The sequence below is a fragment of the Choloepus didactylus genome, chromosome 14, assembly GCF_015220235.1.
Source record: "Choloepus didactylus isolate mChoDid1 chromosome 14, mChoDid1.pri, whole genome shotgun sequence".
NCBI lineage: Eukaryota > Metazoa > Chordata > Mammalia > Pilosa > Megalonychidae > Choloepus > Choloepus didactylus.
In genome coordinates, this window is record NC_051320.1 from 36431408 (window position 1) to 36448715 (window position 17308).

The 17308-nt window shown below is 38.9% G+C and overlaps 1 protein-coding gene across 2 annotated transcripts in view; it reads left to right on the forward strand.

The window, feature by feature from the left end:
* Positions 1-246: 246 nt before the first annotated feature.
* ZBTB10 (zinc finger and BTB domain containing 10) overlaps positions 247-17308 on the forward strand; it is a 33436-nt gene continuing 16374 nt past the window's right edge. Inside the window, exons 1-2 of one of the 2 annotated variants that reach the window (XM_037803599.1) lie at positions 247-455; positions 11726-12611. In XM_037803599.1, the coding sequence (XP_037659527.1) occupies positions 360-455; positions 11726-12611 (982 nt within the window). In that variant the 5' untranslated portion in view covers positions 247-359. Of the gene's footprint in view, positions 456-1376; positions 2375-11725; positions 12612-17308 lie in introns of those variants that run through there. The other variant, XM_037803598.1, reaches the window with a different exon arrangement.

Below are 17308 nucleotides of genomic sequence, written 5' to 3' on the forward strand. Positions count from 1 at the left end.
TAACGTTATGACATACTGTAATACTCACAAGGTGGTTGTAGAAGTATAAACACGACTGGAGTTATCTGATTGGCTGCTGGTGATGTAACACCCATGTCAATACTTCCCAGTGAACGCACGTGTTCGACCTTTTATTTAAATTTCCATTTCATCACAGCAATAAGACACTCGGGGCGGTGCATTTTCTATGAAATGATTACCGCCTTGGGCCCGAGGTGCCGCCTCGCGCACACAATGCATCAGAGGAGGAGGTGTCCATGGTTGCAGCCTCCTCGCGTGAAAGGCATTGCCTGGTCCAGTCTTTGTGAAGGAACAAAATAAGTTCACTTCCTTGGGCACCGCCAACCACCCCCGAGCAAATGACAAGGCTGGAGAGTAGCTCCCACCGCACAATTATTTCCAAAGTCCCAGGTGAACTCGTGGCGAGAGAAGGAAAATGTGCGTCCCGGGCGCGGGTAGGTGCGTGTGGGCAGCGGGGAGGCGGCCAGACCCTGACACTCGCCAGCTGTTTGTCCTCCGCGAAGCCCGGCCCCGGCCGTACACGCCCGCCCCCTACCCGAGACCCCCAACCAGCCGCCCGGCCTTCTGTCCCCCGCCCGTCCGCCGACTTCCTTCCCCGCGGCCGCACCCCCGCCCCTAGGCCGGAGGCGCGGTCCAGCCCCTTTCCTGGTCCCCTGGCGCCCCCACCCCACCCCGGCCCAGGCCCAAGCCCAGCCCCCTCCCCCAGCCCGGCCCCCACCCTTTCCCCCTCCAGCGGTTACTGCTACCCCGGTGCATTGTGGGCTCACGGTCCGTTGTTCATTTGCCATTCGACCTCCGCCGGGGCCTGGTCGGACGGAAACGCTTCGCCGGCTTTATTGTCGGTTCGTTATGTGGCGGAGCCCAGCAGTTTAACGTGCCTCTCGCCCGCAGCGCCTCGGAAGCCGGCGGCGGCGTTGGGACCGCCCGGCGCGCCGGAGGAAGGATATCTGTTTTGGAGGGTCTGTGCGTGCGTGCGGCTTTAAAGCAGGGGCAGCGGAGGGTCCCCCCTTCACTCCGCCTCTCAACTTCGAAGGCCCCACGCGCCCCCGGCTAGCTCCTCACCTCCGCCGTCCGCCCCCTTTTCCGCGCGGGACGCTGCGCCGAGCGCAGCGGGGCGGAGGTGGAGGACAAGGAGAGCGGCCGAAGGCGGCGGCCCGGCGGTCGGCGGCGGTGGTGGCAGCGGACGCGTGAAGCAGCCCCGGGAGCGAGAGCGAGCCAGCCGGGCGGGAGGGCGAGGCCGAGCCCCAGCCCCGGGAGACCGGAACGCCGGGGGCGGGGCGGGGGCGAAGCAGAGGGGGAGCAGCGGGGAGCGCGCGGGACGCGGCCCGAGGCCGGGCGCGAGCCGGGGCACCGGGCGGCGGCGGCGGCGGCGCGCGCCATGTCGTTCAGTGAAATGAACCGCAGGACGCTGGCGTTCCGAGGAGGCGGGTTGGTCACCGCCGGCGGCGGCAGCAGCAGCGGCTCCACGAACAATAACGCTGGCGGGGAGGCCTCGGCTTGGCCTCACCAGCCTCAGCCGCGACAGCCCCAACCGCCAGCGCCTCTGCAGCTCAATGGGCGGGGGGCCGACGAGGAAGTGGAATTGGAGGGCCTGGAGCCCCAAGACCTGGAGGCCTCCGCCGGGGCGGCTGCCACCACCGAGGAAACCAAGGAGTCGCTGCTCCCCCAAGACGCGGGCGGCCCCACCACGCTGGGCGGCGGTGGCGCGGGGGGCCCCTTGCTAGCGGAAAGGAACCGTCGGACTCTGGCCTTCCGAGGAGGCGGCGGCGGCGGGGGTCTCGGCAACAATGGCAGTAGCCGCGGCCGCCCCGAAACCTCGGCTTGGCCCCTGAGGCATTTCAATGGGCGAGGGCCGGCGGCTGTGGAGCTGGAGCTGGACTCGCTGGAGGGGAAGGAGTTGATGCAGGACGGCGCGTCCCTGAGCGACAGCACCGAGGACGAGGAGGAGGGGGCGAGCCTGGGCGACGGCAGCGGGGCGGAAGGCGGCAGCTGCAGCAGCAGCAGGCGGTCGGGCGGCGATGGCGGGGACGAAGTGGAGGGCAGCGGTGTGGGAGCTGCCGAAGGGGAGACTGTCCAGCACTTCCCGCTCGCGCGGCCCAAGTCCTTAATGCAGAAGCTACATTGCTCCTTCCAGAACTCCTGGCTCAAAGACTTTCCTTGGCTGCGGTATTCCAAGGATACTGGCCTTATGTCTTGCGGCTGGTGCCAAAAAACCCCTGAGGACGGGGGAAGCGGGGATTCTCCCCAAGTGGGGCATGATGAGCTTTCCCGAGGGACCCGCAACTACAAGAAAACCCTTCTTCTGAGGCACCACGTTTCTACCGAGCACAAACTCAACGAAGCCAACGCCCAGGTACAGTATATCCCACTCCTACTTTTTTCAGATCGCTTAGGGAAAGGTTCATCAGCTAAAAACCCCATTTTCCTTGGTGAAAGTTGAGAGAGATGCAGAGAGCTTAGGCGTGGGGGTTGAGAAAGCCTGGGAACAAGTTTTCAAAAGTTGTGTGTGTGGAGGGAGAACGGGCGGGTGGTGGATGACAGTTTTCTAATCGTAACGCACGATTTGTTTCTCTTTTTTTTTTTTTTAATGACTCCGATTTCTTTGCTGTCTCATCAGATTGAATGGAAAGAAAGTTTGAGAAAGTGAGGTTGATGTTTTTAACCTAAAAGATTGGCTTTGCGGTCCGCAGTTTTATTACCTGTGATTTTTAGAGACGTTGCCTTATGTTTTTAAGGTTATATGTTGGTGGAGGTCAAATCTGGCAGTTCTTTGAAGAATGAATTAAACCCTTTCCTGAACCTTTGACTTGAACCCTTTCAGGAAAACATTCAACCGAAAAATTCTTTCTAACAGGTCAGGATAACTTGATATTAAAGAGCACTATGCAAATGTAGAGGAAGCTATTTTGGAAAACACTCCTTTCTCTTGTGATTAATTTAATTAAATCCATCTCTCTTGAACTGAGGGGAAAATCCTTGCTTTTTGCATTTTTTTACTTGTCTGCATCTACCTAGATTTTTGTACTGTGAGATTTTCTGTATCTCCCCTTTTCAAAAATTTGCTTATAAATGCAGTTTACATTAAGTACTTTAAACCGCATAGAAAGGTTTAATGTGAAGTTACTTGTGTCAAATAGTTGATTTGGACTGATAGAATTTCCCCAAATTGCTTGAAATCATAAATCCTTCATAATAGGAGAAGTAAGCTATACTTTAGTTCTTAGTTGGTGTTTTAACATTTCCCGTCTAAAGATAGTAGCCTTATCATTTTGATATCACTTTTCAAACCAGACAGATCTTGATCAGTCCTCAGTTTTTAGGCAACTCATAGTGGTGAGCGGAATTTGTTAATTTTGTATTGGTAGGTAGTCATTGGTTTTAGAAAGTCCTTTTGGATATTAGTCCTTCACTGTGTTTTGTTTATTGGAGTGATCTTGCCATTCAGTTAATTAGGCACCATCCAATAGTCCCATGGCACAGAAGTTTTTCAGAAGTTAAGGCTTTAACTTTAAAATGTAGGGTTATGCTTTCCCCAGAGGACAGTACAGTAGTTTTTACACAAATTTCATTTGCCTAGGCCCTAGAAGAGAGGTCACCTAAAGATATAATGCCCAGAAAGGTTAAGTACATTGTCTTAGAGTCCTTGAGGACAATGAAGACTACAACCTAAAAGGAGTAGTGTAACAGAAAAAGAATGAGTTTAAAAGTAAATCTGGGTTCAGTCTCAGCTTTCTGCAATTCCTAGCTTTGTAAACTTGAGCAAAGTGGAGTGAAAATAGACCTAACACTTCCTTGTCTTCTGTGTGCCAGGCATGCATTTACCTTACTCTGCAAGGTATTGTTCCCATTTTACAGAAGAGGAATCAGGCCCAAGGGGTTAAGTAACTTATTTCTGCAGTTATTTAGTAAGATGGTAGACATGGGGATTTGTGAAATGAAAGTTTACTTTTCCAAATAATGGTAGTTTGTTTATTTACAAAATTTTTAAAAGAGAATCAGAATCAATTTTCTTTATCTATAGTGGACCGGTTACTCCTTATCAGCATAGTCCCTCCCTGTAGGCAAATCTGAATGTGAATGCAAATTTTAATTAGATAGCTGCTTAGTGAACCTGAAATCAAGGGAAGGGGAATTAAATTAGTTGGGTAACCTTATGGTAGACTTACCATGGTGTATGTTTCTTGCGTGTACTGGCGTTAGGGAATTCATTCCTTGGTAAAACCTTTTTGAAACTTGATCTCTGAACTATCCCTCCCTTCCCCCTTTATCCCTTGAACTCCCCTTTTATAAATAAATCTGCAGGCCTTCTCTTTTCTCTTAGGACATTCTTTCATTAGTTTGAGGACAATACAGTTTCCTCATGTTTGTCTAAGTCATGTTTGTCTAAGGCTTTATATTGGTCCCCTGATTAGATTTTGGGTGTTTCCACTTGGAATTGATATTATTCATTTATGTAATAAGCTTTCTAATTTCATTCTAACAAAATTTAGGAATATCTTGCCATTGTCCCCAGGTACAAGTTACGTATGTCTTTGTCTTAATGTCAGTGACCGGTTCATGAAATCGCTCATTTCTTCTTATGGGCAGAGTTCTGTCAGGTGTTGCTGCCCTGCACACTTTGATTACCTGTAGGAGGCAGTATAACACAGTCTGTAAAGAGCATTCTTGGGCTTAAGGTCAGGTGGATCTGGGTCATAATCTTAGTGTGCTTTCCTCATATATAGGATTTCTCTAAGGATTAATGTATACAAAGTATATATGCCAGCACATAATCCCTTAGTAAATGGTAGCTATTTTTTATTATCATAACCTGTTTTTCACAGATATCATTTGTGAGGTGTTTTTGTAACCTGGTACCCTAATGTCTCCATGTCACCAATTTTGTAAGTTTGGAAGCCACTTTCTCTCATGGAATCATTTTCGATTATAGAGAGCAAACTTACTCTCCTTATACCTTCAGAGACTTTCACCATCAGAGTCATTAAACATCCTGAGATTATTTCTCATCACACAGGCAATATTTCTCAGCTTCTTAAAGAATATCTTGCGTTAGATTTTCTCCTGTTTTAGTATTAAAATGAGAGTTCTGGAATTCTTGACAAGAATTTAGTTTGAGGTTAGGGGTTCACTTCTTTTGTTTTCCCCACCTTTTAATTTTAAAGACGTGTTCTTTTTTTTTCCCCCAACACAATTGTTTTTATTGCCAAATAAATCCATATCAAAGAGAATCCACTAGTAAGGGCAACAGTTAAGGATTTAGGCAGTTAAATGCAAGATATGAATAATCCTTTTCATATCTTCAAGGAGAAACTAAAACCCCTCAAATATTTAACATTTATCAACTGCAAGTTTGTTTTTGTTTTTGTTTTTTTACTTAGGTGAGCTCTTGGTGGAGACTTAAAGTAACAAAAGATGTTTACTGTTTTGATCACTGGTGCTAGCTCCTGTGGAGAGAAACGTTAGGCCAAATCTTAGTGTGTCATTAAAGGTTGCTTTTTCTTACGCTTTCTGTAAGGCATAAATCCATTTTCATTGTTTCCTTGGTTGTGAACAAAATTGTAGCATGCTCTTTAAAAGTTTACTTATTTCGTTAGTTAGATATTGGATGCTAAGGACTTCACTCACAGGAGAGTTTTTAAACATGTTATCTGAATTTGTGTAATGAGTTTTCTACTTCCAAGGTATCCCTATATTTTTCATAAGGACAGGAGTGACAATCTAGTTTTTATTTTGAGTAACAGCTGACTATCGTAGGGTAAAGTTCAATGATGAACTTATTCAGGGTTTAACCATTTGGCTCAAGGAGTTTAAAATTGCTTTCAGTAACAGTGATTACCACTATATCTTGGTTCATGCCACCTTCTACCCAATTGTGAAATTTTCTAAGCCTAAAACATGCACTCAGCTATCTTATTGTGTAAATTTAGATAACATTTCCAGAAAGTCAAGTACTGAATTCAGACAAATGATTTGAAATATATATTGATGCCAACAGTTGGAGCAAAGAAGATGAGGCAGAGATACCACCCTTCTTTGAATCTGGCAAAATTCAAAAAAAAAAATAAGGCCCAGCAAGTTTGTTTTTAACAATTTATGAAGAAAGTTGGAAAGAACTTTCATCAGGAAGCAGAAATAGATGTTAAAGATGAGTCTGTGAACCATTAAGTTAACATTGTATAATAATAATAATTATTATTTATGTAGGCTATAACAGTCACTCATTATATTTGATTCAGTAAGAGATGGTTCATTTCTCTTGTGTTTTTCCAATTGTAGGAAAATGGTATGTGTTTTATTAGTCCTTAGGGTGCATGACTGGTTTCTTTCTTCCTCTTAAATTTACCTATGTGAGGTAGATGCAAGGCACTGGAGATAAAGACCTATAAATAAGACATTTTCTCTGCCTTCAGAACTTGTGGACTAGCAGAGAGAGATAAACATAGCAATAAAATGATGCAGGTACTATTGGAAGTATGTTCAGTGTACAGTGAAGAAACTAAAGAGAGTTGTCAGTTCTACCTGAGAAGTTGGGAGCAGCTTATAAAACTGGTTCTTGAACTTAATTTTGTTAGATGGCTAGATGGAGGGGAGGGTGTTCCAGGTAATTCAAGTGGAAGCAGCATGAGAAAAATGGAAAATGGTGTCTTGATATGTCTGATAGAAATGGATAGTTTGGTTGCTGAAAAATAGTCTGAACAGGTAGGTAGACTCCAGATCATTGAGGACCTCAGGTCATGCTAAAAAGATTGCATTTTATTCTGTCAACTATTGGGCAATTGTTTGGTAGTTTTAAGCATCATGATAAGATGTATTTAAAGTATATCTTTGATACCCCAAATTGGCTGGATGTCTATAATCATTCACTTCCATCCCAGACTTATAGAATTCTGGCATTAGTGATTAAGCTACAAAAGAGGATGCCATCACTCAGAATCATGGAAGAAAAGACTGCAAAGGAGAACTTCCTGTCTTTTTCTACCAACTATTTAGATAATTCTTCAATACCACTAGCAGGCATATATTTGGCATCATTTGCTGTAGCAAATTTGGTTTTTCCAAATTGACCGTTTTGAATTTGGAAGTGAAATGAGTATTTTTATTTCAACATACAGTAGGTTGCAGCTGCAAAAGTAGTAAAAAAGATTTTGATGTTTTTACTGCTCTTTTTTTTAAGTTTATGCTTCAATGTTTGCATTGGAAATGTCTTTTTTTCTGCTAATCCATTTATCAAAAAAGGACTAATTCTGAGTAGGAAAATAAATATTAAATACTTGTTGACTTTTAGTTATATAGCATTTTCCTGTCATTTATGGATTGACAACACATGATCTGTTCATGGTTTATATCACTTGCAGCTAAAGTTATCTTTGCTCCCACTGTCCCTCTCCCTCAGAAGGGTGGGGAGACTGGGTGGTCTTGTATTCTCTGCAGGTTGGTGGCATTATCTGGTTTCCCAAGCTCTAGAATGTTGAAGACTTACATGATTTCCCCACCCCCCACCCCATCTAGTTAATCTCCCAAGTTCTGCTGATTTTACCTTTCAAATATTTTTCTTAGACTGTCTCACCCCCTCCCCCTCCATTACTATTAACTCTTTCCTAGTTAAAGCCCTTGTGTCTTTGCAAGTATGTTGCACTATTGTAGTAGCTTCCCAAATGGTCCCAGTACCTCCTGTTTTAGGTGCCCCAGTCATCTCTTTTGTCTGCTAATCCAGTCAGATCACTCTTTGCTTCTAAAGAGCTATAGGATGCCTGTAATTGTGGTTTAATCTTTTGATATTGGAAAGTGGTGGGTGCATACCTCAGAAAAAAAGTACGTATTTGCATTTCATTGTTTTTTTTGGATCACCTTAAAGTTCATTCATAAATCTGAAACTTTGGAGATGCTGTAGACCATTTTGGTTCTTTTTCTCATGCTATCTCATTTGCTTCCATCCCAATCTTGTGTCCTTTAAGGCTCCACTCAGATCTTTCAAAAAGCATCTTTCAGAACAATCTAACAACCTTGTTTATATTCTTAAGTATCTTGAGAGTCTTCTCCTGTAGTCATAACTTCGAGTTAGGGACTATATTTACTCATTTTGGTCCGCAGTACAGACCTGGCTAAAGTAGGCTTTCAGTGAATGCTTATTAATGAGTGAACTCGGGTTTTTCAGACTTTTTAGGAGCTTCTTCCTCCCTGAGTAAAATATTACTATTTAGTCTATGACTGTAAATAAATATGAAGAAAATAGGTTATGAGGATTTTAACTAAATGGACATATTTTCTCTAAAAATTGGACTTATAGATTCTAAGTCTCTTCTAGATCAAAAATTTTGGTTTTCCTTATGGGTGTCTTCACAAATTAAAAAAAAAAGATTTCATATTTACAGAATCTCAGGTGTAACAGATTTTCTCATTTTCAAGTCTGAATGTCCCTTTTCATAAAATCTCCTTGTTTAGACTTCCTTTTTGGAAAGGAGGCTAGAAAAGGATCATTGTGGAAATATTAAATGTCTTCAGTGTATTTTTACCAAACATTGTTATCCATAACCTAAGAGTACACATAGAATATTAGAGAGGAAACCAAGACAAGATCACTTAAGTCTGTAGTACTAAGGATTTTATTTGGTTGTGCAGATAATACTGGCAATTTATTTTAGGGCTATGTGCTTATTTAGCTTTCTTTTACCCAAATCCTCAAATAGTACTGTCCTTGGAGAGTACAGATGCTTGACTTGGAAATCCTTCGTTTTGAAGGACATATTTAATAGCTGCTACAAACACAGCATAGTGCTCTGTAACCAGTTGTGAAAAAAATTGTTGGTGTTGTTTGCAAAAGCACAGGGGACATTACAGTTCTAGTAAAACAGTAAAGAGAAAAATAGTGGTTGAGTAGTTTTGTTTGGGTCAAAATAGAATAGGCAAATATTTTGGTGTTAGGCTTCTGTTTTGAACTATTTTTGAAAATTAGGACTTCTGGTTTGATAATGGCAGAGAATTTTGGAAATTGAGACTGGTCCAAAAAATGCAGGACACAGTGATTGCAAAAACTGCAAGTCACATGGGGACTGTAGAATGATTGCTGCAATTATAGCCACCTACTCCTTGAAGTGTTTTGAACTGCTTGGTGTATAAACTTTAGGCATTTCTTGATTTGTAAATAATCAAGTGCTTCCACAAAACACTTCATGTATGTGCTGCCAAATTTTCATTGGTGCTTAAAATTTTTGCTTCATCCGACTGTTAATACTGTTACTACAATATCTATTAGGTAGAACTTCATACCCAATGAGCTTGCTAGAGGTACAGCATGCATAGCAAAGCTTAGTGTCAGGCCTGCACCCAAAAAAAGGTCCCTTGTTCATATTGAGCATTTTCCACGGTGAGTACATAGAGAGCATAGGTAGATTAATAAAAAGTTGTATTCAAATAGTCTTGTTTGAAAGGGAGGTATCAAGTATACAGTATGATGCTTTCATAGAAGTTATACTGTAGCAGTACTTTTTATAGGCTTACTTTAATATTGTTTTCGTTCTTTATGTATTCGCACAAGTCCTAAACATTTTCATTTCCCTTTGCTAAGTAGTTTGAAGTTTCACAATATTGGTTTAAATTCAAGATCTTAGGTCATGTAAAACTACATCTTTTTTACCTCACATCCTTCTCAAAAAAAGCAAGAATTTGGGAGTTATATGTGAATGGATATGTTTTTATTTCTGTACTTCAATCTTGGCCATGATCATTTTTCGCTGAGGATTGGTTGTGTTGGTAGGAAGAGAAAGTAGCTACTTTAGAGCATGGAACATTGTGATATGATAGGGTAGAGGGGGGAGTACTTTAATACAAGGGCTTTTATGTGTCTGAGGCACTGGGAAGTAAAGGGGAGGGTGCCCAGGGTCATTGGAAATGAAAAGGAAATTTTCTACTTCCCATGCTTCATTCTGTAGTGATTGTACACCAGATTTTCAGGGTTATCCTATTTGGGGTACTGTTCCATTATCCCTGTGAAACATTGAAGGGTCCAGGAATTCCAATATTTTGGTTCTTTCAGTTGACTCCTTATATTTGGAAGCAGCACAGAAATTCTTAGATGGACTATGTGACCTGATGTTAGAGAATTGGGATTATTGTATGTATGAGCAGGACTCAGAACTAGAGCTAATATTTTTATAATTTAGTCTTGATTGGAGTAAATGGAGTTTTGTGACTTTCATTTTTACTTTTTTAGGAATCTCACTGCTATTTAGAATGTTATTTCTGTGAGAATCCTTTTGCAGTACTGTCTTCCCTTCTGCCCCTACAGTTTGTTTGTTTTTTTTCCGTAATTCCCTCTCCCCTCTCTTCTCCTTCCTGCATCTTACAATCTAGTATGTATCGTTCTAGGTTTTTCTCCATGCTCGTAGATTCATATATATTTGTTTGTGTATTATTTCATTATTTTACAGAAATGGTCTGTATTTGTTGATACATTATACTAAAGAAAGTATGAAAAATTTTAATAACTTAGATAAGGTCAGCATTTTCAGTCATCTTTTCTGCTAGAAATATTTAAGCAGCTTTTCTCTTGGGGGAAAAAGAGATTACTTTGAACTATAATGAATGCTCATAAGATTGATAATAGGGAAAATTAATAAACATTAAGAATTTTTAGTTCAGGAATTTTATTTTATAGTATGTGGTATTTATGACCTTAAAGAGATAAAGGCATTTTGAAAGTTGAATGGAATTTTGTTAATGAAAGGAAGTTTAGAGTGTTGGATTTAAATTTTTAAATACCAAAACGGATCCCCCTTATCAAATCCACATTAAGATAGAAGGCTAAACAAATGTACCACACCAGTGCAAGGTGTTAACAATAGGTGGTATATGGAAATCCTGCATTTTATGTGTGGTTTTTCTGTAAACCCACAGTTACTCTAATAAAAAAAAGGCTATTGTGCAGTGTCATTAAATTCATTGAATGACGACTATCTTTCTAAGATAATGTTACTTTTAAGAATAACCAAAAAGAGTGATGCTGTAGGATATTAAAGCTTAATTCACAGTCAGGATTACCTTGACTTTCCTTGGAATCCTTGCTGAACTGTATTATGGGAAATTCTGATCATATTAGAATAACTGTTGACCATTGAACTTATATGTAACTGGATATTCCTATAATTGAAAAAAATTTTCCCATTAGGGTCTTATCTTACTTTATCTCTAGTTAGATTTAAATAACCTCATTGACCTAAACTGTCAATGTTTACTAAGACTTTAAAATTTCCTTTCTAGTAGTGTTAAATTGGGTGATATACCCAGCATATTGTCACTTGAATCTTTTAAGTTTAAAGAGAAGACTGCTGTATTCAGTTATAGCGATAAGACAAACTAGTTTGTTACTTACAGATACACTTCTTTTCTTAAGAAAATAATTGTTCTTTTTATTTTAAGTAATTCTTAATCTTTGTACTTAGCTTATATTTGAAAAAATAACATGATGCTGAATTTTAAATGAAATCCTGCATATCTTCAATCACATCTGTTTGATTTTTCTTATAATAGCAATGGATTGCACTGAGCTGTTCACTCCTTCCTCTCAATTTGAAAGTACATAATGATTATTAACAAAATAGTATATTTTAATTAGTGCTTTTTAAAAAGTTAAGTATTTGTTTTCCTTGTTTGGGGGGCTTTAAAAAGTACATAAAATTTAATATTAATGTTTTCCATCCAATTACAGGAGTCAGAAATACCATCAGAGGAGGGGTACTGTGACTTTAATAGTAGGCCAAATGAGAACTCTTATTGCTATCAACTTCTTCGACAACTAAATGAACAGAGAAAGAAAGGTATTCTTTGTGATGTCAGCCTTGTGGTGAGCGGAAAAACCTTTAAAGCTCATAAGAACATCCTGGTTGCAGGCAGCCGTTTCTTTAAGACTTTATATTGCTTTTCAAACAAAGAAAGCCCTAACCAAAATACTACACATTTAGATATTGCTGCAGTTCAAGGTTTTTCAGTCATCTTGGACTTCTTATATTCTGGTAACCTGGTGCTCACAAGCCAAAATGCCATTGAAGTTATGTCAGTGGCCAGCTACCTTCAAATGAGTGAAGTTGTTCAAACTTGCCGACATTTCATTAAAGATGCCTTAAATATAAGCATTAAATCAGAAGCTCCAGAATCTGTTGTTGTGGACTATAATAATAGAAAATCAGTTAATAGAGATGGTCTTTCTTCATCACGGGATCAAAAAATTGCCAGTTTTTGGGCAACACGGAATCTTACCAATTTGGCAAGTAACGTCAGAATTGAAAATGATGGTTGCAATGTCGACGAGGGCCAAATAGAAAACTGCCAAATGAATGACAGTAGTTGGGTCCAGGATGGTTCTCCTGAATTGGCTGAAAATGAATCTCAAGGTCAAACAAAAGTGTTTATTTGGAATGATATGGGCTCCCAGGGAATTCAAGAGACTGGCAAAACAAGAAGGAAAAACCAAACTACAAAGAGATTTATTTATAATATACCACCTAATAATGAAGCAAATTTAGAAGATTGCTCAGTGATGCAGCCTCCTGTTGCCTATCCAGAAGAAGATTTGCCATTTATCAAGGAAGAACCAGGTAAATATTATTACATAAACAAAGGCACCTCACTTTTGAAGTTACTTCATTCTAATTTTAGTTGGATATAATCTTGAAATATATTTTAAGTATATTTTTAATTGAAAATTTTTATTGTAAATACATAATTCTAAAAGTAATACACAAGTAATACTAAATTTGGATGTTTATAAGAGAGGGGAAAAATCACTCAACCAACCACATAATGTTTTTGGTGTTTCTTGTTTGTCTTCTCTAGGCATGTATAAGTGAGTTTCTCAAAGTTATATTAATATCCACCATATTTTGCTGTGTGAAAGTAGACTCCACTACATGTATAAGTCTTTGACTTTCCTGACCTTTAGCTCTGTGCTCACTTTTTTTAGGTATAGTGCAGGAAAAGATAAAATCTTACAGTTGTACTATATATTACAGTCAGTTTATGTCATTCTGGGACATTTTGACCCCTCTTTGAAATTCTTTATTTTCAGTTCTTTTTGTATTTTCAAGTGTTGTAGGATTCTACAAATTACAATAAGATTGTTGTAACCCATTTACAGCTACTGTTCTGATCATACCACAAATCTTACAAAAGCTGGAGTATTTTAAGTTTGTCCCACTGTCATCCTCTCATTTTCATTCTTGTTTGCATTAGTTAAGAGGGCCTCTGAGAACTTCAGTGTATTCCCAGAAGGAATATATAACAAGAATATTAGCATATCACATTTGAGGTGTGTGGATTTTTTTTTAAGTGGGGTGGAGGACCATTGAATATAAATAGATTTGATTCTTGCATTTCTTTTACGTTTAATCTGCTTGTGCTTAATTTTATTTGAAGAAGCAGCCTAGTGGGATTGAGATTTCCTATGCATGCCTCAGAATTGTCCTTCAGTATTATATAATTTCTAATGCTTGTTTTGCCTTTAAGGGCTGTTAACTGTTCAGTATCTAATTTAGGTGATGGTGATGATTTAGGGATAGTTCTTTCTGTTGAAAAGAAACATTGTTTTTAGTTCCCAGAAGGCAGAGTTCCCTAGTCATGCTGTGAAATGGTTCCACTGGCTTTTTAGGTTTGGGTTTAGTTTTCATCAGTAGAAATTGGTGAAAATCAGCATGCATGTGTAATAAAAAGTATTTACTGATCTTTTTCTCTTTTCATATTTTTAGCAGTAATACCCTTGAGGCAGTTTCTTTAAAGTATTTCTTTAAAGTATTAAAAGTAGCTAAGTCCTTGGTACTTTATTAATATAGAAGACTTGAATGAGTTCTCAAAATATATATTATGCAGTCTTTCTGCTGTGTGAATTAATCCTGCTTACCGGTGTAGTGGGAACCCTATAGTGTTTTGTTTTTTTAAAGACATACACTGTTTTCCTTTAAGGATAAGCAGATCTCCTTTGGGTAGTACTTGATCGATGGAAAAACTAATCAAGGCTAACCCCATTCTTAAAATCAATGCCACATGTAATTGGAGTGATTCAAAGAAAAACACATTATACCACAATGCATACTTCAAAAATAACATTACTAGTGATTAATTTACCAAGTACATCCTACCTTTGGTTGTATTGATGTACTAAGTCTATCGTAAGGTTGTCTAATATGATTTCAGCTTTTCTTTTACATCTTATGAAAGGGAATTCTATTCTTATGTCATTGGTATTGGTTTGGTATCTGATGAATCTTGCTTAAACCACAAATTTGATGGTTGGACCAGTGACGGGCAATGTTCCAGCTGTTAAACTTTGAACAACTTTTGATTACATCTAAAACCAGCTTCATTGTGTGGCAGAAAATGATCTTAGAAGAGCAATATGATTTGTAAGTGATGATACAGAATAGGGGATGGCAAACATTTACTGTAAGGGGCCAAATAGTAAATATTTTCAGCTTTGCTAACCATAAATTCAGCTACTCAACTCGGCCATTGTTGGGTGAAAGCAGCCATAGACAATATGTAAACAAGTGAACATGAGTGTGTTCCAAATAAAACTTTAGTGCAAACCCTTGGTATAGAGCAGTGGATCTTAATGGTTGGGTCCCTCCACTAAGGATTCAGATTTAATTGATCTGTGATGTGGCCTGGATGTTGAAATTTTTAAAAGCTCTACAAGTGATTCTACTATGAGCTAAGGTGGAGATCCATTGATAGAAAGAGCCCAGATTGAGTCACAGGTGGATTTGAAAACCAGTTTTGCCATTTATCATGCAACCACGATCAAGTAAAATTAAACTCTTCCCCTCAGTTTCCTCATCTTTAAAATATGCTGCTTTTTGTAAAGGGTTATTATGAATTAAATGATAGACATAAAAGCAGAAGAAACATCATGGTTGTCTCAACCCTCTTAAAGCCTATTGAGGCTATTTAAATCAATTTTCTACCAAATTATAGATTGTCTTACATCACCTTGACCTTTTTTTTTTTTTGAATACTTGCGAACAGTTTTCTGAAGATAGCCTATTCCAGTGTAGGATGATTATGATTACTAGGAAGTTATTTTACATTGAACCAAAATTTGCTCCTCTGTAACCGCCTAATTTTAATTTGTGTAGTACAATAGGAGCCTTAACTTCTGATCCCCCTAATCTACCCAGTAGCCCTTCAAATACTAGACATTAAAAATTCCCCCTAAGTGCTGTTTCATACCCTTTCTTACAGTCACAGATATACTGTAGTTTATTTCATCTGGAAATTTTGGTACAGAGAATTGAATACAATTCTCCAGGCATGTTCTGACCAACATAGAATGTACTGGGCCTGTGTTTACTAAGGATAAGACTTTGCACAAGATCTTTTTCAGCTAGTAAAAGTAGAGTGTGGCCAATTTCATATTAATATTGTCTCAAATTAAAGCCTTACAGATAACCACTTAACTGGTAGTTCCCAGTCTTTTAAAAAATGAATCTCTCTTCAAAACATTTTTAGGAACACACATCAGTGGTTCTACTTCAGTTTCTATTTTTTTATTAAATAGTAAAAAACAATTCAGTGCAATAAATGCTTTAAGTGAATTTAAAGTTCTACACCTAAACATCTGAAGTCTTAGTGAATTATTCATTCAGTGCTGCTGTTACAGGCAGTGCTTGACGTATTTGGATTTGTGAGTCTGAATCCCTTAAAGGAGCTGAGTTCCTCAGGGGCTTAAGCCCAGAGTTTGTAAATCACAGCTCTAAATATTATCTTGCTATATAATGTGGAAGCTGGTGTGCTAGTTGTAAGATGATTGAGATAAGGAATACCACAACTGTGAGGAATTTTATTCAGATGGTATTTTTTAACTTTAAAAAAGAAGCTAGCATATCTGCTACTTGACTTACTATTGATTTAATACAAATCCTTTTTATTGTTTTTATTAAAATAGTTATCATGCAGATAGTACAGAATTCCCATATACTGCTCCCCTCCCCCCCGATTTTCCCTATAGTTAACATTCTTTATTAGTGTGGTACCTTTGTTACAGTTGATGAAACAATATTATTATGATTATACTATTAACTCCAGTCCATAGTTTATATTAGGGTACACATTGTTTACAGTTTCATGGGTTTTTATTCTGGTAATGTATATACAACCTAAAATTTCCCATTTTATCCACTTTCAATTATACAATTATTTGGTGTTAATTACATTCACAATGTTTTGCTATCACCACCATCGTCCATTACCAAAAGTTTTCCATCACCCCAAACAGAAACCATACCAATTAAGCATTAACTGCTCATTCCCCAACTCTACCTGGCCCCTAGTAATCTAAATTTTATTTTCTGACTTTATAAATTTGCATATTCTAATTTTTCATATCAGTGAGATTATGCAATATTTGCCCTTCTACAAATCGTTTTTGATATATGAGGATACTTGAGATATAGGACTCAAGAACTGTTAAGAATTTGTGGTCTTTTACTATTTTATTGGGTTTTGTAGGATAATTAAAACTGTAAGCAAACCTAAAACCTGGGTAATCCTATGCCAGGAGAAGGAGATGTCATTAATGAGTTGCTCTGATATATTAAAATTTTCAAACCTTGCCTTGTTGAATTGCAATCAGAAACATGAATTGTAGCCAAATAAAGATTAAAAACCTAAAATTAAAAATTAAATTGCAGAGGTACAAATAACTAATGCTAAATTTTTTACAAAGTGTATTCATGTTTGTTGTCGCATTTCATCAGAACAGTTTAGTTGTCAGCCCCGTTTTTGATCTCTTGATGGCACTGGCCTGAGATGGAAATGGAATCTTTTGAGTCTGGATTTTTTATTATTTATACCAGTCTCTCTAGTAAGTTCCGCCTATTGTAAATAGTCATGATCTGTATGTATGTGTACGTTTTATGTATGTATGCATACATATCTCTTCTTGAACAAAGAATTTGAAATGACTGTCAAAACAAAGTAGCAAAATACAAATAAAAATTAGCAAAGTACTGGCCATGGGTGTTAATCTGGTTGCTCTCATTAAGCTTCCAAATGGCTCTGAGCTACTAAGCAGCTTCTTTCAAAAGAAGGAAACCTGCCAGTTCTGCCGATTGACAAAACGTTTCCTGGTCCCGACTTCTGAAAGGAATTTCTGGTGGGGTTTTTCCTCAAAAGCATTTTCTAGTAAATGCAACAGTAGATTATTTAATTTTTTTATATTTGTCTATGAGAAAAGCTAATATTGCTTCATGTAGATGATTGTTTCTTCAAGAGACTATACTTAAGACCATAGAAGTATTCA